This window comes from Rutilus rutilus, assembly GCF_951802725.1.
Source record: "Rutilus rutilus genome assembly, chromosome: 3".
In the NCBI taxonomy this organism is placed as follows: domain Eukaryota; kingdom Metazoa; phylum Chordata; class Actinopteri; order Cypriniformes; family Leuciscidae; genus Rutilus; species Rutilus rutilus.
Window position 1 is genome coordinate 10,164,945 of NC_140211.1, and position 21,668 is coordinate 10,186,612.

Sequence of the window (21,668 nt, forward strand, 5' to 3'; positions counted from 1 at the left end):
GATACAGTATTGATCAGGGCCGTTCTTAGGGCGGTGCCACTGGTGCAACCACATCGGGCCCATCGGAAGGTGATCCCGAACTGACCAAAGGGGACAACCCAGCCACCCTGATAGGCGATCGCGAACGAACCGACCAAGGGGAACTCGCTTCCTCCAAGCCCGTTTACACCTGGTATTAAGATGTGTTTTGGTTGATCGGATCTCAAGTAGACGAGGGAGACACATTCCCATTTACACCTGGTGTTTTAATCCGACTCTTTTGTCCACTTTCAACCACTTCTGTCCTGATTTCTTCGAGGGGAGGGTCTATGGGTGGGTAAATGTATGGGCTTTTTCACATCTTTCGATCTAATGGACAAAATAAGCACACGCAAAATACACAATGAACGCACACAGATAGGCTACAACAGAAAAACACACGGAGAGCATCAGCTTTAGTTTCTGCTCTGACAGCTGTAAGATCAGCCGTAAGATCAGGAATGGTGAGAGAACATTGTGTTTGGTGCGTTTTTCTTCTGCAAACCAAACTTGGGTCTCCAGCCGACACAGTTTAAACCCGGTCTGGCCAGCGCTCCTCATAATGTTGCTCATTAAGTCAGTAGAGGAGAGAAGACGGTCTTTTGTGGCTGTTTGAACACATTCGATCACATGAGCGTTTACACTATGAAAGCAATCCGGCCGAGTGTGTTTTGGACTACCTCTGGAAGTGGTGGAAAGTGGACAAGCTCAAAACGTTTTAGACCCTGTTTACACCTGTATTTAGCGTCGTCCACTTGTGATCGACTAAAACACTTCTTAATACCAGGAGTAAACAGGGCCTGACTCGCCCCTGGTAGTGATATACTGAACATATAAACAGTATACAGTATATCTACAGTAGTACCTAAGACAAAGACTGTAACTAAAACACAAAGATGAGACATTAAACACTTGACAATTCTTAGAGAACAAATGACTAGTTTCAGAGTTAATTCTATCATAAATTTATTTGGATTAAAGACATGCAAAAGTGACAGTATGATGATATTCAAAATGTAACACTTAAACATGGCATTCCGTTGAGACTCGGTCGTTATGTAGGACTTGCATACTTGGACTTGTATATCTATACACTCATATAAAAAAGGCGCTATGATTATCAACCATACAAAGAGACGAAAAAAAAAGCTCTGGAGTAGAAAAAAAACAAAGAAAAAACAACCACTTCTACCCAGAAAGTACCTTTTATGAGGTTAAAACTTCCTCTGTGTGTACCATTTTAGTACAACCATTTTATAGTCTGCCTATTTGTGAGGGTCTTGGAAAGGGACTGCTTTCTAAGACCAGGAACCAAAACAATTCTTAAAATCTCTGAAAACGACAACCAAATATTTGTTTCCATAAACCCTGGCTCCGTTCAGCAGTACAAAGACAGTTTACAAAGGCAATTATTAAAGCATACAGTACATAGTACATTAGAGAAAAGCTTTCAGAATTCCTTGGTAAGCACTACTTTATAAAAAAAAAAAAAAAGAAGATACATCTGATCAACTGTTTCAAACATTTGAATCCTTTTAAAGGTTTTTGAAGGCATGGCTTTTATTGATTTAAAGTTATATTTTTGCTTGCGTTCCAGTGGATTTCATGTCCTAATGTTGGTCATTTTAAAGGTGTGTAAAGCATATTTTCTGGAAAGTCACGAGAAGCTTTCTTAGAGCTTAACCAAAGGCCTTCCAGCAATTTGTGGGAAAATTTAAAGAAAACTAACAACACTCGGAAAAAGAATAAGCCAATTCTTTTCACCCCGAAACAGTCGTTCAGAAGGCCAGACGTGTTGCGGTTAAAACCACAAAAAAAAAATGGATTTTGAAGTCTGCTATGCAAGACTTCCTACCCTTCCATAAACCCTGTTCCTACCGTCAAGAACAAACACTAACTCTAAAGAGCTGCACTGATACAGTAAACTACATCTCTGTCCGTCGCAGAGCAGAACTCACAGTTATCACGTGATCACAAACCTCTCAGCATTTATTCCTTCATCATGCATCAACGGCTACATCCTTCATTACATCACATCCACGAAAAACTCACTGGGGTTGCCCATGGCCAAGTGGAACGACTGCCTGGAGGCAGTGAGCTCAGGTGGGACGGAGCCCAGATCTCGGGTTGGAGGAGCTCCAGGAGGACCGCCTGGAGTGCCTGAGGCCAGCAAGGCGTGATGGGGCGGCAGAGCAGGGGCTTGTGGGTGTGGGGCTCCAAGTGCTAGGTGGGCGTGCTGTGGCACCATCATCACCATCATCGGGTTGTAAGGGATTGGGATTCCAGGCGGATACGGGGTGAGGTGAGCGGACGGGACGCGATGATGCGAGCGCTGGCTCGAGCGACTGTGTTCGCTGGGCGTGGCTGAGCCGTGGTCTCGTCTCAGGCCGCTGCGAACAGAGTAATCTGATTCGCTGCCGCTGCCGGAGCGCGAGTCAGCCCCGCCCCCGCTGGGAGATTTATCGTCACGTACGCTGCCGCCCACCGTACTGCCGGATACACTTTTACTTCCCCTTCGCTTCTCTCCGTCGCTGCGTGTGGACCCACTGCTGTGACTCCCTGAGAGAGAGACAGAACACATCAGCTGTTAATAGGTTCTGTGGACACAGAAACATCTTTCCACAAGGCAGCTGGAAACAATTAATAATATTAATAATACATTTTATTTGTATAGCACTATTAGTTACAAAAAGAACCTTAATATACAAATACGTGCCCCTATTATGCTTTTTCAAATATGACCTTTCATGCAGTTTGTGATATCGCTGTTTGTGGATGTAAAAGGTCTGAAAAGTTTTAAAGATCAAAGTGCACGACAAATAAAGTTATTGTCTCCTAAAAGAAAGAATTGATTCTGAACTGTTGAATTGATTCGTCAGTAATTCCAGTCTCACTTCCTGTTACAAACCTACGTAACAATTAAACAAATTTGCATAATGCCAGTCTGGTCTTCATTGGCTGTCAGTGAACAACGTCTACTTTGACCCTCAAACACTGTAGTTGTAGCTGAGACTGGAAGAGTTTGGTTCGTGTTGTTCATGTTGAGAAGACGCTTTTCATGCATTTGAAACGGACGAGGACCCGTGCTGGAACTGATATGGAAAAAAACTACGCCATCGTTACTGTTCACATCATTGTGTATCAAACGTTGAGGAAGATCCGGAGCAGAAGTTCAGTAATGGTAATAGCCGTTTGGTTTCAGACACACGCTGTAAGCTGTTGACCAATCACAACAGACTGGGCCGTCTGACCAATCAGAGCAGAGTAGACTTTTGGAAAGGAGGAGTTTAGAGAGACTGAATCTTCGAAAGTACCGTTTCAGACTCTTTGAGAAATAAGGTGATGTGTAATGTACATTAAAAGAAAATTAAAGTGTTTTTGACATTGAATGCACATACATTTGTTGTAGGAGCAAAATAGCATATTTTAAAATAGCATAAAAGGGGCACTTTAAAGTGTTTCACAAGTCGGAATGTTAAAAAAATAAATTATTATTATTACTATTTTACCATTAGATAAATTAAAATAACATAAAACAATAAAATGTATTAAATACGAATAAAAATTTATATTTCAACGCATATTATTCAACGTTTTCTCACAGCCTTAGTTCCTTAATGAAAATCACTGGACAAACACCACAGTTTAAATGTTTAGGGTCAGTAAGGTTTTGTTTAATGTTTCTGAAAGTCTCTTCTCACCAAGACTGCGTTTATTTAACCGAAAATACAGTAAAAACAATAATATTGTCAAATATTATTTCAATTTAAAATAACTCTTTACCGTTTGAACGTATTTTAAAATGTTTATTACTCATTACTCCAGTCTTCAGTGTCACATGATCCTTCAGAAATCATTATAATACGCTGATTTGCAGCTCAAGAAACATTTACTATTAGCAATGTTGAAAACAGTTGTGCGGCTTAAAATATGAGGAAGCAATGATCGAGATTCTTAATTGTTAATATTTTAGAAATAATTGCTTTAATGAGCTCATAGTTTCAGTCTAAATGAATAAATGATATGAGATAAATTTTTGACATATGACATATTTTGACTCAAAATTGTAATGTAGAAACCAGCACTTTTTTGAAACATGTATTGTGAAAAGTGCAATACAAATAAATGTGAATTGAATGAGTAGAAAAGTTCAAAGCATCTATTTGACATAGATTTTATTCAACAATATAAAAATCTGTATCGTCACTTTTGATCAATTTAATGCATTCTTGCTGAATAAAAAAATCTTACTGACCCCAAACCTATGAACAGTAGTGTATGTGGACTTTTGTGTTTATTGACTATTACATTTCCATATATTTGTGTAGAGTACGTCCACACACACACACACACACACACACACACACACACACACACACACACACACACACACACACTGAGGGTGAGTGTAGCTGGTTACCTTCGCTGTGCTGGCTGCCCGCGCTGCCTGGGCCGTAGCTGTAGTTGGAGAGCTCATGGTAGGGAGGCGGCTGGGTGGAATAAGGGTGAGGGTACTGGTACGTGAAAGAGTGGAGCAGGGGCCACGGGGTCGCCCCTGGCAGTGGAAGAGGGGCCAGAGTGTCCTGGTCTGAAGCGCCACTGGATCCATCGTTATCGTTAAGAGAAAGGTTGGCCATGTCTGAGAGGAAAAGGTAGTGAGAGTCTGTGTAAGTGAAAAAGAAACACATTTCTTGTGTATTCCTTCTTTAAAATATGAACTAAAAGAAACGCCAGTTCTACTTACAATTTTCACAGTTGCTAAAGTCTCCAAATATGTAATAACACTGTTCAGAGAAGGTGATCTTGTTAACTGTATGTCTGATGAAACCAGCCTTTAGTAGGTTACTGGCATATTTACGAGCTTCCCGTCTGTCTTGAAACCCTTCGATGTGATGGTACAACCACTCAACCACATCTGAACCTGTACACACACAGTCATAAAGCCAGAGAAAAACAAACATGAGATTAGATTTAAGGCCCATTTGTCTCATAGTCATTTTACAAAGTTCATTTGGGAACAGTTGCTGCGTCCCAATTCACACACAATCCGTCCTAAATAGTAATGTTGTAATGTTGTGACCAGCTGACTGGCTTGCTTCATGGCTTGTAACTCGTTAACGAAGACCGTTTTAAAATGGTGAATTAAAAAAAAAATACTTCCAGAACCAGCGCTGCTGAAAAAGTGGGCGGGCACTCTTACAGTATTATAAAATATACTTTATTGTCCCTAATAGGGAAATTTGTAATGGACTCAATAGCCAGCATATCGACAGAACCTGGTACATTAAAATTACACAAAATATTCATACACAACATACACTTACACATAAGAACAGGTAGACTTCACTAATCCACGTTCAACAATCTGACTGATACTGTCATGAAACAGTTATGATGTAGTAGTATGTCTCAAAGCTTGCCTACTCTTCTGCTAGACACTCAAAAGTATGTACTTTTTCTTCACAAAAACAGCACATACTTTCAGGCCATAGTATAAGCAGGCGAATTGGGATGCAGCAAGTGTGTAAATACAGTGTCAGGTAAAAGTGAACGAGTCTCTGACCTAGGAAAGCATTGGGAATAGTGATCTTCAGCCACATTCGGTCTCTGACCTCCAGACCGGACTCTGGAGATGCCATGGCCTTCGCAACAGATGCCATGTCAGAGCGGAGAGACAGGTTAAACTCGTCAAAGCCTACAGACAGAGAAACAGTTAGAATAATGGGGCTAAGAGAGAGTGTAGGCTAATGATGAGTAATCAGCGTAATGCTCACGTTCAGTTTCAGTGACAGATGAGCTGGAGGTGATTGTGCTGCTTGGGTAGGACGGAAACACCCCCGTGAGAGCTACCGAGTGATTGATCCACGCTGCCGGGTCGATGGGCCGGATTGGCTCATCTGACAGAGACGATGGGGAAGGATGATAGATAAACAGATCTCAAATATCATCATTAAAAACAAAATTTGGGATGGCAAGACTTTTAAATGTTCTTGAAAGAAGTCTCTTCTGCTCACCGTGGCTGCATTTATTTGATCAAAAATACAGTAATATTGTGAAATATTACTACAATTCAAAATAACTGTTTTCTATTTGGATATACTTTCAAATGTAATTTATTCCTGTGATCAAAGCTGAATTTTCAGCATCATTACTCCAGTCTTCAGTGTCACATGATCCTTCAGAAATCACTCTAATATGATGATTTGTTGCTCAATAATGGTTTGTTTCAAAATTCCTTAATGTATAAAAAAGTTCAAAAGAACAACATTTATAAAAAAAAATTATGTCTTTACAGTTACTTTTGATCAATTTAAGCATTCTTGCTCAATAAAAGTATTTATTTCTTTAAAAAAACAATCATACCAACCCCAATTTATTAGGTCTAATACATTTTATGTAAAATGACAGTTACATAGTTATTCATATATAATATTAAAATGAGACTTACTGCGTGGCAGGGTGAAATAGCCTTGAGGAGCAGGATCCCAACATTTTGCCACAGTCAGAGTGATGGGTCTAAGACAATTAAAGTGATATTATTACATTGCAGGAATTATTAATGCCCGTTCACACTCTATTAGCATCCACACCAGCTGACGATATTGTTCTGTTTATTCTAAGCGCGTGCTGCATTTAAGTCATCCGCCGCTTTAAATGCTCGAGCTGTGTAAAGCAGGATGGATTCTGATTGGCTGTCAATGTAATGCGCTGTAATGTCAATGTAATGCGACACTGCTGTACTCTTATTGTAATGCTCCCAAGAAGTCGTGTCAGAATGATTGCATTTAACATATAGCATTATATTTACGAGACAAGTACATATAATAAACAGCATCACAATGTTGTATTGACCAGTTTCCACCAGTGAGGTTTTCTTTGAGTTGGGGGATGTGGACATGTATAGATGTATGCATGGATAGATTCCTCTGGCAGCGCAACAGTGATAAAATACATTGCTAAACCTCCAATTACACCACTAATGCGAACCTTTTTCTCTTCATTGTATTGTACTTTGGTTAAAAATATTTATTTTTTTGTCAGGAAGCATAAAATAAATAAATGTGTGACGTTCCAGGACGACAAGCTTAGAATGTAAAATTGGTGAAATAGGAACTGTTGTTTCCCCCACCCCCTCCTCCTTAGACTGGACGCTCACGCGGGTTGCCAGATTGAAGACACGCAACAGGAATAAGAGCAATTGACAATGGAAGTTGACAAGTCTTACACTGTCAGTTAATGAGCTGATTTATCCGTCTTTTAATATGCCTCTGGACATAGAGATTTTTAGATGGATGCCGAGGCTTTTTAGGTCGGGTAGAATCTGCAATCTCTGAAAAAGCATGTTTCCTAAATCTCTGTAAACATATTATGGTATTTTTGTGCTTTAATATCGTGGGGAAAAAAATTACATCCAGCACCTTTAAAGTCCCCCGTAGAGAATAATTGTATCCCTTTAAAGTAATTAAACGTAAACATTTGTGAACATTTTTTTTCATCAAGCCTTTAAATAGCTTGAATGTAACTCTACACCCTTGCCTCATTTAGTATACGCAGTTCTATGAATATGTAAATGAGCCCCGCCTCCACTCACTCACACCAGCTCAGAGATCCACTCGTTGACGATCACACTTTGATCTGATTGGTTACAAGGTAGTTTGTGACGTCAGAAACAGCGATTTCAAACCGTGTTTTTGTTTCACTGCAGTTTTAATGAGAAAATACTTATGAATTTGCACATGATTTGTCTTAAAGCATATTAAAAACACCACATAGACATATAAACAACATTAAAAGCTTGATTTTCACCACAGGGGGACTTTAAGGGAAATTGTCACAGACTCACCCCGGTTTGTGGACGATCTCACGGAGCACCCTGACTGCATCATCATTACTCATGTTCTCAAAGTTGATGTCATTCACCTGCACAGAAAAGAGAAGAAACATTAGAGCCAATCATTACAACACAACCCTGCAGCAGTGAAAGTACTGATCTCTTGTTTAGAGGCGATTACTATTGAAATGTTCCCAATGTTTGTGCCTTGAAGCTGGGTGCGGTCTGAGTACATGGTTTCAGATTTTAACGCAAAGCCACTGCGCTCGACTGGAATTAAAACTCACTCATCTGACTGGCTGGTTGCCCATCGAGTAGAGATTATAATGTGCAGGTCTCACTTTGTGCCTGATTTCCTAGCACTAATCACGTATTTTCTACATTCTTAGGAAAAAATAAAAAGTTTCAATGGGGTTACCCTATCCTGGAAACCCAGAGTTCTTGCAAGAGCACAATTTGAATTTGCTCAGTGAGTCACTCTGGCGTCGAGTAATGATGCTCATTAACTATGCCCTTGTATCCGAGCTGCACCAATCACATCGGGTTATCTGATATAGGCAGGCCAGAGGCGAGCTAAACAGATGACGACAGCGCTGCGACGTCAAAGTCATTAGTAAACATTGCAAGATGGCTATGGATGAACACCAGCTGTTTGAAACGGCTTTGGCCGCTACAATGAACGAGTTAGATTTGGCTTTTTATCTAAAAGAGGAACAGAAGACGGCGCTTGAATCGTTCCTTTGCAAGAAGGGCGTTTTTGCTGTTTTGCCGACCGGATACGGCAAGAGTCTAATCTACCAGTTAGCTCCGCTGGTAGCTAAGCGTATGGGGCTTGTTGTGATTGGTCGTAGTGTTATCCAATTGCGTGCAGTGAGATTTTCAAATGCATGCTTGGTGCCGCCCCTCGAGCTGGCCGATTTTCATTAGTCGACGCCAGACCATTAATCTTTCAGATTTAGGTCTGGATTTCCAGGCTAATAGAACCCTAGGATTTATGCCAAAAAGGTTCTATGAAAGGAGAAATGTCTGACATGATTGCATAATACTTTCATGTTTAATGGGTTATTTCATTTTTACTCCATGATAAAGTATTGTCACTACTAATAAAGTATGTTTACGAGGTGCTTAATTCATAAAATTTTATTAAAATTAAAAGTGAATTAAAACAAATTTCATTAAATAAAATTAAATCCATAAAATGATCCCACAATCGGAACTCCTAAAAGGTTACATATATATATGAAGCGCCTGACAGAACCTTTTAAGGTTCTATATAGAATATTTTCTTCACACACACACACACACACACACACACACACACCTGCAGCAGCATGTCTCCAGGTTCAATGCGTCCATCTGCAGCCACAGCTCCTCCCTTCATGATAGAGCCAATGTAGATTCCTCCATCTCCTCTCTCGTTACTCTGACCCACTATACTGATGCCCAAGAAATTATACTTCTCTATAGGACACAACAAACAGAAGGAGTATGGAGCACATTATGAATTAAAAACAATTTATACCTCATCAATAGCAGAGAAAAAAATGCATAATATATAAACAGCGCAGAAAATATCACGGAAGAACAGGCAAGAAATGGCACTGACCCATGTTAAGAGTGACTGTAATAATGTTTAGGGACATGGTTGAATCTGTCACACTGCTGAAAGAGGAAGCCTATAATACAACACAAAGAAAACTCAGTAAAACAACAACAACTACTACTTGTTCAATAGTATCAGATGGTTGTTTCATACCCTCTCCAGGCGTGGGCGCTGTTTCCTGCGTCTGCGATGGCGTTTGAGTAATCTAGACGCTGTGCTCTGCTCAGTGGAGCTGCTGAACCTGATCACACACACATTTAGTCAAATAAAATAAACATTCATAATCAAAGTATCAAACTCATTTTGCTTCAGGATCAAGGTTTTATTATACAGAACTTCAAAATTTCTCTGGTTTATTATTCGTTTTTTTTGTAGGTTTCATGCTCTTAACAGCCAATAACTCACTGCATAAAAGCATGTTTATCCTTATTCCACGTCTATTTAAAGTGCTTTTTTTAAATTTGACCTTTCATGTAGTGTAATATCGCTATTTGTGAAAGTTTAAAGGTGAAAGTGCACAACAAATAAAGTTATTGTCTCCTAAAAGAAAGAATCGATTCTGAACTGCTGAAACTCTTTGGCTGCCCGTGAACAACGTCTACTCTGACCCTCAAACACTGTAGTTGTAGCTGAAGCTGGAAGAGTTTGGTTTGTAATGTTGAAAAGAATCCACTTTGATGCACTTCAAAAGGACGAGGACTCGCGCTGGAACTGATGCTATCGTTCGTATCACTGTGTAAACGCTGACGAAGATCCGGAGATGAAGCTTAGATATGGTAATGAGCATCTAATTTCCAACAATCGCTGTAAGCGGTCGACCAATCACAACAGAGTGGGTTGTCTGACCAATCAGAGCAGAGTAGACTCTCGGAAAGGAGGGGTTAAGAGAGACTGAATCTTCAAACGAACCGTTTTCAGACTCTTTGAGGTGACGTGCACTGTATATTATGAGAAAATTAAAGTGTTTTTTGACATTGGATGCATGTAAATCTATTGTAAGAGCAAAAGTTAGGAACTTAACTTGAATGTAATCTGAGTCATGGAAGCAACTTCCTTTTGTCTTCTACTTTGCGCATAATATTATTTGCATTTCTGCACGCAACCCTATCAGAACAGATCTGCAAGTATGCAACCCATTTTTGGATTGTGACTGACCAGTTGAGAACCACTGGACTAAAAACAAACTAAAAGCAAGCACAGATGCTCATACACACTTCATTTCAGTTCAATCATTTGATTCAGAGCACTAAATAAAACATTACACACACAACCTAAAAACTACAGATGCGATTGAAGTGGATTTCAGGTACAAAACAGGTACAAGCACACTACACACTCTGACCTGCTCATGGTGTCATCATCATCTGAATCACAGAAGCTTGTGGTGTCCAGTTCACTGCTCATCACTGTGGTGGCACTCTCATACCCAGCCAGGTGTCTGTCCATACGGGACTGCCCATTCATACGCGGACCTGAAACTGAAACACAGCAGCAAAATGAACACAGACTGCTTTCTCAACGTACTGAAATACTGTTGAAGGAATTCACAAGAATTATTAGGTAATGTCAAACGAACAACAAAGGAGACTGGACAGACCGTGTTGCTCTATGCTCTCTCTGGGTCGAGGTCTCTCTCTCCTGAAGGACACGACTGACTCCGTCTCTGTCTGATCATCTAAGGACTCCCGGCTGCCTGTAGTGTTGGGACTAAACACACACACACACACACACATCATGCACTGTTTTACATTCAAGACACATCTGTACATCTTTGCAAGCTGAGTGAAACTTAATTTTTTAAAAGCCAGCTGCCTCTAGAAAACCAATATCTGATAAGGCACCAAGAGCAAGAGAGTTACACTGAAAACAAAATCATACTCTTAATCAGAATTTTTAACCTTTTTTTTTTTTTTTTTAACAGTTATTTTCATTTAACAGCTTAAATTCTACTGTTACATGTCAGACACCACAAACACTTCATGGTTTTAGGCCCTTTCTACACGAAAACATATTGGATTACCTTGTGGGTGTCATGCAAAGGTTTTACACTACTGTTCAAAAGTTTGGGGTTGGTAAGAAGTTTTTAAAGAAGTCCCTTATGCTCACAGTTTCATAATTGATTAATTCTGCAACATTAACGGATATTTTCCTGTTTTAACCAGGTTAAACCAGTTCTGGTTTACTGAATACTGTATAATGCAAAGCAGTAGGGGGTGTGTCCACTCATGATAGGGGAGGAGAGAGTGAGCCAATCAGCAGTAGGGGGCGTGTCCATTCATGATGGGGGAGAGAGAGAGCCAATCAGCAGTAGGGGGCGTGTCCATTTATGATGGGGGAGGAGAGAGAGAGTGAGCCAATCAGCAGTAGGGGGCGTGTCCTCTCATGATGGGGGAGGAGAGAGTGAGCCAATCAGCAGTAGGGGGCGTGTCCACTCATGATGGGGGAGGAGAGAGAGAGTGAGCCAATCAGCAGTAGGGGGCATGTCCACTCATGATGGGGAAGTAGAGAGCCAATCAGCAGTAGGGGGTGTGTCCACTCATGATGGGGGAGGAGAGAGAGTGAGCCAATCAACAGTGGGGGGCGTGTCCACTCATGATGGGGGAGGAGAGAGTGAGCCAATCAGCAGTAGGGGGCGTGTACACATGATGGTGGAAGAGAGAGAGTGAGCCAATCAGCAGTAGGGGGCGTGTCCACTCATGATGGGGGAGGAGAGAGAGAGTGAGCCAATCAGCAGTAGGGGGCATGTCCACTCATGATGGGGAAGTAGAGAGCCAATCAGCAGTAGGGGGTGTGTCCACTCATGATGGGGGAGGAGAGAGAGTGAGCCAATCAACAGTGGGGGGCGTGTCCACTCATGATGGGGGAGGAGAGAGTGAGCCAATCAGCAGTAGGGGGCGTGTACACATGATGGTGGAAGAGAGAGAGTGAGCCAATCAGCAGTAGGGGGCGTGTCCACTCATGATGGGGGAGGAGAGTGAGCCAATCAGCAGTAGGGGGTGTGTCCACTCATGATGGGGGAGGAGAGAGAGTGAGCCAATCAGCAGTAGGGGGCGTGTACAGTACATGTTTGTGTACTGTATGTTAATTTTTTGTTCTTCCTTGCTTCGCTTCAGCTATGATAAAGAGACATCCACTCTTGGATTGTTTGTTTATGCATTTTGGGTGCGGAGCAATGAAGGGAGGGGTGTGTTTGTTTGGGCTGATTTAAAATATCAACAGTGTTTCTCAGGAATCACTTACTGCACCTTTAACCAGGATATCTGATGATATTTCACATATTTTGACTAATCTATGATACATCTTGGAAAAGCAAATAAACAAAAAAAGTAAGTGTTCCTTCCTTCAAGGAAAGCTGTAAAGTTAGTCACCGACCGAGCACTGCTGCAGACCGAAACCACAAAATGACATTCATGGCAAGAAACAGAGATGCAGATTAACATACTGGAAGGAAGGGGGTCTGGAGTCTCCGATCCCCCCGGTCCTCTCGGCGGGAGGTGGAGGCAGGGGAGGAGGGGGGGGTGAGGGCTGAGACGGGACCTCTACTGGAGGGACTGGGGGTTCGGCTGCAGGGGTATCTGAGGACACCAGCTTACAGAGAGAAAGAAGATTGAGGTAAGACTGAAATGTGATCCATAAAAAAAACAAGGAACTAAAAGGAACTATAGGAAAAGATCTCATGACCACAAATTATTTTTTTTTACCCGACATATACTCGTGGAGCTCACTGGAAAGTGTAAAACTGATCACACAATGCTTCAGGTCAAACATATCCAGTGTCTGGGTTTTACGCAAGTATAATTTAAATGCAGAGTTTTAGTTGGAGAGGTAAATGTCTGACAGTGAACAGGAAGAGTAAAAAACCCTTTAAAAGAAAAGCTCAAATACTGCAAACTAGCAATGGAATAGTCATCAACAATCTGCAACAAAACACAGTATGCTAAATATTAGTCAAAGTCATATGCTTGAGAAGAGAAAGAAACTTCAGATGTACAGTATCATTGTATGCCCTTCTCCTTTCTTCATGCTAATGGATGCTAGGTTATTGTACACTCCCTCTCAAGGGACCTTGAGCCATCCTGACGGTGGTCTACTATTTCCATCCCAGTGGGTCTGGTTTCGTCCAGGCCTTTTGACTTAAGCACCTGCCTTTCTTTGAGGGCTTTTAGACGAGACTGGATTTCAGTCTCCGTGTGAAGGGCCTGACACACACACTTAGTGCTCTGTAAAGATTCACTGTGACATAAATCAAAACAGGCCTGTTACATGTCACTACAGGGATGCGGAGCTTCGGCGGAGCTCAGTCAAATGGTGCAGTTTGCACTCATAAAAACCGAGAACTGTTATGACACCATATGAAAGCTCAGTAAAACAAATACTGTTTGGGGAGGGAAAGAAATACTGCTGACTGAGTGACAGAGAGAACAGGAGCAGTTGTTTTCTTACCCAGGAGACAACTCTTCCGTTGAAGCATGGCAGCTTGGCACTGTCGTCTGAGATCTCCTCCTTCACCACCCTGAGCAGACACAGTTAATAAAGTGAGACAGAATTAAAAAGGAACTCACATTTCCATAGATAAATGCAAACATATTCCTGCGGTTTCACAGGCGAGGCTTACAGCTTAAGGCTTATGTTTGAGCTGTTTTAACTGAAAGCATCTTGCACTGGCATATCTTAAAATACTATCAGTGCCATTGTTATCAAGATTCACATCAGTAATGGGGGTTTTTTCTAAGGTACTTTTTTTTAAAAGCTACTTAAATGTCCTAATTGAACTAATCCTGGCTTAATCTAAACCCTGTCTGTGAAACCAGGCCTTAGGCTATATTTGACTTCACTTAAGCCATAGAAAGAATGTATATTCTAGATTTTTACAATTTATGATGAAAGCATGAGTGGTACTTAAATATGCCAAACTTGCTGTCACGATGCCGTTTAATATATATGTTTTATGTTAAAGTGCCACTATTATGCTATTTTAAAGGTTCCTAATTTTGTTTTAGAGGTCTGCTACAATAGGTTGACATGCATTCGAGGTAATAATCGAAAAAGCATAACAGGGGCACTTTAATGTCAATGATCCAAGTTTCTATGATATTCTGGTCCCTGGCTGTCTATTTTATTGAAAATCCTATTAAGTTTGACCACCATCAAATCATCAAATCTCATCCACAAGCCACACAATCTGAGGTGAATTCATGTCTGTAGAACAATAACACGGCTCAACAATAAGAATTTTCTGTCTGTTTACTAATTGGGCTAGCAGTAGTCACACTCACAGACCATAACACAAGAAATATTAATATTTTCATTAATTATGTTTTCTTTACAGAAAGAAAATCTCAATATGCAAGATGGAAAAGATACAGCTAGGTATATTGTAATTCCATAAAGTAACAAACACACTTTTGCCCAACTATACACTACCATTCAAAAGTGGCGTAAGCACAATTTTTTTGTACTGAATTGGTTTGTTGTTGAAAGAAATTAATACTTTTAATCAGCAAAGAAAGATCAAACATGGCAGTAAAAACATTTAAGATGTTACAAAAGATTTCAAATAAATGTTATTCATTTAAACTTTAAATTTATCAAAGGATCCTTAAAAAAAAATGAATCATGGTTTGCATGAAAATATTAAGCAGCACAATTGTTTTCAACACTGATAACAACTAAAAACGGAAGCTTTGTTTCGGCCGTTCAGTTACACAACAACGGCGTATTAGGGGCCTGAAAACACAAACTTTTCAAAACGGGTTTCAAAGTTTTTGAAAACAATACGTTTACCAGCTCTATTTAAAGGTGAACTAAGTAACTTTTTTACCTTAACTGAACAGCTTCGGAGTCATTGGAATGGTTATATTACTTATTTCGGGTTGAATGGTGGTCGTTTCGCACCCCCCTGGTGCCCGTGAGCAGAAAATCCGCACTTGCAACTTTGAGCCGGCGGGCCGCCGGCCGCCGCGTCAGGAAGTATCGCGTGATATCAGGTCTCGCGATGTAAACAATTGCTTTACAGCCAAAAGAAATCTGCTAAAATGCTGTCATTATTGCGCTCCCTCACGCTGTTCGAACCCGAATGAAGAAGACGTTTTAAAGAATGTCCCATCTGCTTTGATGTCGTTGATCTACTAGCCTCTGGTGTCTGAGAATCGCCAACGAGTTTTTACAACAGTGTTGTCAAATATCTATTCCTAAGCTGTGGGGGGAGCTCTAGAGAGAAACCTGTGAGCAAAAAGCGAGAATACAGCGTAGAAATCCCGAAACTACTGAGTGCTGCTTTAAACTACAAAAATGCGAATTTGTGAAAACGGTGAATATTACATGTTCAGTCTATAGGCGCGTAGTTTCTTTGCAAAGTGACATCGCCAACTACTGGCCTGGCATGAATAATACAGCGTTTTTAGTCGTTTTTGTGGTGAACGGGATCATTTTGACAACGTTGTCTTCTGAACGCGAAAAACGCGAAGGAAAAACTTTTCCGTTTTTAGTACACCGTTGTCGTGTAAACATACCCTAAATTACATTTTAAAACATATTAAAATAGAAAGCCTTTATTTTAAGTGTAACAATATTTCATAAAACAACTGTTTTTACAGTATTTTTTATCAAATAAAGGCTTGATGAGCAGAAGAGACTTCTTTCAAAAACATTTTAAAAAATCTTACCAACACCAAACCTTTGAATGGCAGCATTCATATTCTGATGCTTGCAAGGCTCATCACAAGTCATTTTTGCTAATCCGACAAAATCTCGGCTGTTAGCCAGATACCAGATTATCTTGTTGACAATGTCATAATGTATAATATAGCACAGAAAAACAAATGTTTAAGTTTTCAAGGCATAAAAATGGATGTAATCCTACTGAGCCGTTTAATAATTAGAGTTAAGATCTGAATATCTATCAGCAGTAGTAATAGTGATGCTAGCCTTAGAAAACACCACTATTAGTTATATTATTACATAAATATTAAATTACTTGTTTTTTTGTCTAATTATTAGTTAAATTAGGATATTTAAAATAGCTTTTATAAACGTGCCTTAGAAAAAAACGTTGCTGGTGTGAATCTTGAGACAAAACAATGGCACTGACATATTTTAAGATCATTTTAAAACAGCTCAAACATGCATTTTAGTCTGGGACTATAGGTTTAAGTCTTGTCTGTAGTGTTTTTCATTGTCTGAATGTGCACAAACCATTGCCAATTCTTCTGCACCAAACAAACATTTGACTATGATGCAACTCTTCAACAATTTCACAAAGCACTTCTGAAAAGCAAAGCTCTCCTGGCGTTTTAACGCATGTGAAACAATCCCACCCCCAAACCCTCTAATGACGCTAATTAAGCCCAACATCTGTACTTGAAAAACAACCCTTGACCTCTAACATGGCCCACAATAACACACACACACACACTCAAACCACAACCTCTCATGAAAACCTGCTTTCAACAAAAGCTCTTGCAACAGAATGAGTTCTGGACATATTAAGTCTGCAGACCATGTTACAATTTGGCTTAGAAACCATCTGGATATTTATTTTAATTTGGATGATTTGCACTTACAAAGTCTGAGAAGCAAGGTAAGAGGGATAAAGCCGGCCTGGAATCTGGTCTGTACTTTTAAGGGGATGTAAAAACAGCAGAGAGAATGTAGAGGGGGCCCTGGAGAGACCGAGGGGTCCCCGGCTCCTTTCGCTCTCATTCACTCTCTTTCTGTTGATTCTATCCCAGACACTAAGCAAATGGCCCGTCTCCAACCCTCCGACCATATCCCTCCCCAAACATCTCCTGCCACACACAGTCAGACTGACAGCTGGCTCTTCACACTGCGAATCAGCACGGCAGCATCACGGCGCTCTGCCATATCCGCTTACATCCACATCCAACGCCGTTCAACAACAACACACACACGTCCACCCTTTACCGCAATAACAGAAACCGACGAGACGTCGACGGCCCTTCTTCCGCGGTAGGAAAGAAGAAAAGATCAAGTCTGAAGATTACGCTTTCACAGTCAAATCTACAATAAAAACAGATCTCAGCAATGCAGTTTTATCAATCTAAAAAGACCTAGACCTAATTAATCATTAAAAACTTAAACTGTCATGAATCTTGAATGCTTTGGAGCACAGATTTAAGTTTGGTCTCTTTTAAGACAACACTTGGCAGATTATTGCTGAAGTGAAACAAGCTTGAAAAAGTGAACAATTTTCACATTTTATATTTTCCAAAACATGTTTTACTCGAAAACTTTGAGAAAATCAAAGCTATAAATCTAAACTAGTTGTGTTCCATATTTGAGGTTGATATCTCAAAAAATGAGCTTTCAGTAAGATTTCGTTTGGCCGCAGTACCAAACGTTTCCACTAGATGAAATTCGCTCATTTTTTGGCCGCGAACAATCCTGTGACTCTTTTTTTCAGGACCATTTAACCTTTTCGAATCATGTCCATGATTTTATTGTGTGTGTGTGTGTGTGTGTGTGTTCACACAGCAAGTGCCAAAACCATTACCAAGTTTCGTACCATTACGATTAAGTAAAGAATTCTACAAAAGAAAACAAAATGTAACAATTAAGTCAATAATGACAGCACAAATAACAGCACCAGAGGGTTAAACATGCTAATTTGCGAATCCCTGTAAAACCATGTTAGTTTCACTCTTCTGATGTAATTGTTAATGATGGTCATTGTTAATGAAAAAGACAGAACAGACCCTCTGCAGGTTTTCTTGTTTTATACCACAGTCTTTATATGTATATTTTCTACACATATATTGCTATACACTACCATTCAAAAGTTTGGGTCGATTCATTTTTTTAAACTTTTTTTACATTTTTGAAAGAAGTCGCTTCTGCTCACCAAGGCTGTATTTATTTGATCGAAAATACAGTAAAAAGAGCAATATTGCGAAATATTATTTCCATTTCAAATAACAGTTTTCCATTAGAATATTTTTCAAAATGTAATTATATCAGCATCATTACTCCAGTCTTCAGTGTCACATGATCCTTCAGAAATCATTCTGATATGCTGATTTGCTGCTCAAGAAACATTTCTTATTATCAATGTTGAAATCAGATGTGCTGCTTAATAATTTTGTGGAAACCGGGATACCTTTTTTTCTGGATTCTTTGATGAATGTAAAGTTTAAAAGAACAGCACTTATTTGAAAACATTATGGTATAACATTATAAATGTCCCTTTTGATCAACTTAATGTGTCCTTGCTGAATAAAAGTATTCATTTCTTTAAAAAAAAAAAAAAATCAGTCTAAACTTTTGAACAGTAGTGTATTCTATAGCAATCAAATTAATCATTATAAATATGATCATCGTCATGAAACCTGAAATTGTTGACATAAAATAAATGCAACTCAAAAATTTGCATTTGCGTCAGTGACTCAACATTTATAGTGCTTCAGGTGAATGTCTTTGATTCATATCTATGTAATAAGTGTAAGCTGTCAAACTGATGGACTATTTACAGTCAGATGATAACCTAATTTGCAAAGATTACCGCAGACATTCCTGTAGCATCTGGATAATGCATAACTGACAAGTACGTGGCTGAGATTTATTGGCTGGTATTCTGTCCATGGCAGGACGATTCAGGCCAAATATGCGGTTTGAGACAAAGAACTCCACTCTTTATTACAAAAAAGACCGGCAAGACAGCAGTGGGACACTAAAAACTTGGCATGTATGCAAAGAAGAGAGGGAAAAAGGATGAGGATTTCACGACATGATGAATATGATCTACCTAATGTTTAAGTAGAAGACAGAATGGCAACAAATTATACAATACCATTCAAAACTTTGGGGTCAGTAAGATTTTATGTTATTGAAGAAGTCTACTCACCGCATTTATTTAATCAAAAATCCAATAAAACGTAATATTGATGAGTGTAAGTGTTTTCCAGCTGAATGTATTTTAAAATGGAATTTATTCCTGTGATGCAAAGCTGGATTTTCAGGATCATTACTCCAGTCTTCAGTCTCACGTGATCGTAATCAGAACAATTTCTGAATTTTACAATTTATGGCTGTTTTTGTGTTCAAGAAACATTTATTATAATTATCAGTGTTAAAACAGCTTAATATTGTCGTGGAAACCGTGATGCATCTTTTTCAGTGTTTTTGGATGAATAATAAGTTAAAAGCAATTATTGAAAATGGAAATATTTTGTAACATTTTTGTACATGTCACTTTTGACCAATTTAATGTGCCTTTGGTGAATAAATCATTCATACATTTTTTTTTTCTTTTTTCAAAAAACACAACTCCGCGGTGTAGGCTATATTAAAAACTGAAAGATTTAGAGAAATTAGGCTATATATCTCGCATCAACCTGAATTTGACTATTGAATTCAAATAATAGCAATCAAGGTAATAAACAATCCAGATAGCCTATCAAATAATGACCTATGTAGATATGCATTCAATGTTATATCTGTATAGGCTAACTCAACTAATATGGACAAAGTATTTTTTAATTAGCCTATACCAAGTCAGACCACTGATAGGCTACACACTCTCTCGAGACATTTGGAAAGTTACACAGTTACTTTGCATTGATGGCTTGATACGATCAGACCACCCAAACCTTAGCAAGCTGTTACAACACAACATACACAAATATATTCATGTCCTACAACACGAAGAAAGCTGTTTTTGTTCTGGCATTTCGTGCACATCTTTGTGTGTTTCAACTCACCCGAAGTCCTGGTCCATAGACTTGAAGAAGAATTTGTAGTTCGGCTTGTTCAAGACCTGTTTAAAATCCAGCAGAGTGATTTTCTCAGCCGCTATGGGAATCTTCACCAAGTACGGCGTCTCCTCTTCGTCAATGTGATAAATTATTTTAGTCTCCGCCATGTCTCCTGACTCAAATCAACTTTCCCGTTGTTCTACGAAAGTATGGAAGAGGCAGCGGCTATCCTGCTAATGTTAGCCAGCGCTCCGGAGAAAAAGGGGGTTGAGGAAAGTCGTCTCTAGACCACAATACTACTCTCCAATAACACTGCCCAGGCCAGCGCATCCAGCATAAACAAAGAAAAACAGCGCCTAACTTGAAGTGTCTCGAGCACTCAAAAGTCTCATGATTTTGGTTTGTTAAAAACAGCCTTACAACCAGCCAAACTTCAACAACATTCCTCCCCCCTACAAAAACACATGGGAGATTTGGAATAGTTCTCTCTCTCCGGCGTGTGACGAAAGAGAGGCGCCCGCCGCCCAGGACTTCCCACTAGCCCGTTTGTAATGGGGCACGTCCCATACGAGTGTTTTGTGGTAGCCTACTAGCTTCTAGTGGTGGGAATTTTGATTCACCCCATTGACTCGAATCTTTTAAAACAATTCACTAAAAAGATTCATTCACTGACCCTTTGTGAAGGTTAAAGGGATAGTTCACCCAGAAATAAAAATTCTGTCATTAAATTACTCGCCCTCATGTCGAACAAGACTTTCGTTCATGTTCGGAACACAAATTAAGATCTTTTTGAAGAAATCGGAGAGATTTCTGTCCCTCCATTGACAGCTACGCAACTACCACTTTGACGCCTCAAAAAGTTCATAAGGAGATTGTAAAATTAATTCATATGAATTGAGAGATTTAGTCCAAATTTTATTGATCAGCGAACATTAAACAAGCTCAACCGAACCTGCTTGAGAACAAACCTCATTGGTTCTTGCTGAAGCTCAAATGTGCTGCGTAACGCGAGAATGAAACTCATTGGTTCTCACAAGTCAAGTGAACATGCCTGAATATGAGCCCAATTAATAGTTTTACAATCTCTTTATGAACTTTTTGAAGCATCAAAGTGGTAGCTGTGTAGCTGTCAATGGAGGGACAAAAAGCTCTCGGATTTCAGCAAGAACCAATAATGTTTGTTCTTGCGTGTCAAGCAGGTTTGGTTGAGCTTCTGTTTATGTTTGCTGATCAGTGTTTAAATGTGAATAAAAGCCTAAATTAAATATCTTCATCATATAAACCAATCGAGTCTCTTCATTAAATTTGGACTAAACCGCTCAATTTATATGAATTAGTTTTACGATCTCTTTATGAACTTTTCGGAGAGTCAAAGTGGTAGTTGCGTAGGTGTCAATGGAGGGACAATTATGAAAGAGTAATTTAATCATTCAATTAACCTATACTTTAAAAAACGATTTGTTTATGACAAAAAAAAAAATCTATTGTCAACATCAGTGCTGCTCTG

General features: G+C 39.6%; 1 protein-coding gene across 2 annotated transcripts; it reads right to left on the minus strand.

The window, feature by feature from the left end:
• Positions 1-971: 971 nt before the first annotated feature.
• LOC311288518 (segment polarity protein dishevelled homolog DVL-2-like) lies at positions 972-20,734 on the minus strand. Of its 2 annotated transcripts, none has more exons than XM_084405950.1 (15): positions 20,168-20,734; positions 13,896-13,965; positions 12,895-13,040; positions 11,050-11,159; positions 10,795-10,930; positions 9,606-9,693; positions 9,456-9,525; positions 9,171-9,310; positions 7,862-7,938; positions 6,467-6,534; positions 5,793-5,915; positions 5,582-5,713; positions 4,763-4,939; positions 4,439-4,657; positions 972-2,577 (listed from the first exon to the last, which is right to left on the minus strand). In XM_084405950.1, exons 1-15 carry the CDS (start codon positions 20,326-20,328, stop codon positions 2,045-2,047), a joined length of 2,250 nt encoding a protein of 749 aa, XP_084262076.1. In that variant the 5' UTR covers positions 20,329-20,734; the 3' UTR covers positions 972-2,044. The 2 variants fall into 2 exon arrangements, with proteins under 2 accessions (XP_084262076.1, XP_084262075.1); XM_084405949.1 differs by having other exon boundaries at positions 4,439-4,681; positions 20,168-20,698.
• Positions 20,735-21,668: the final 934 nt, after the last annotated feature.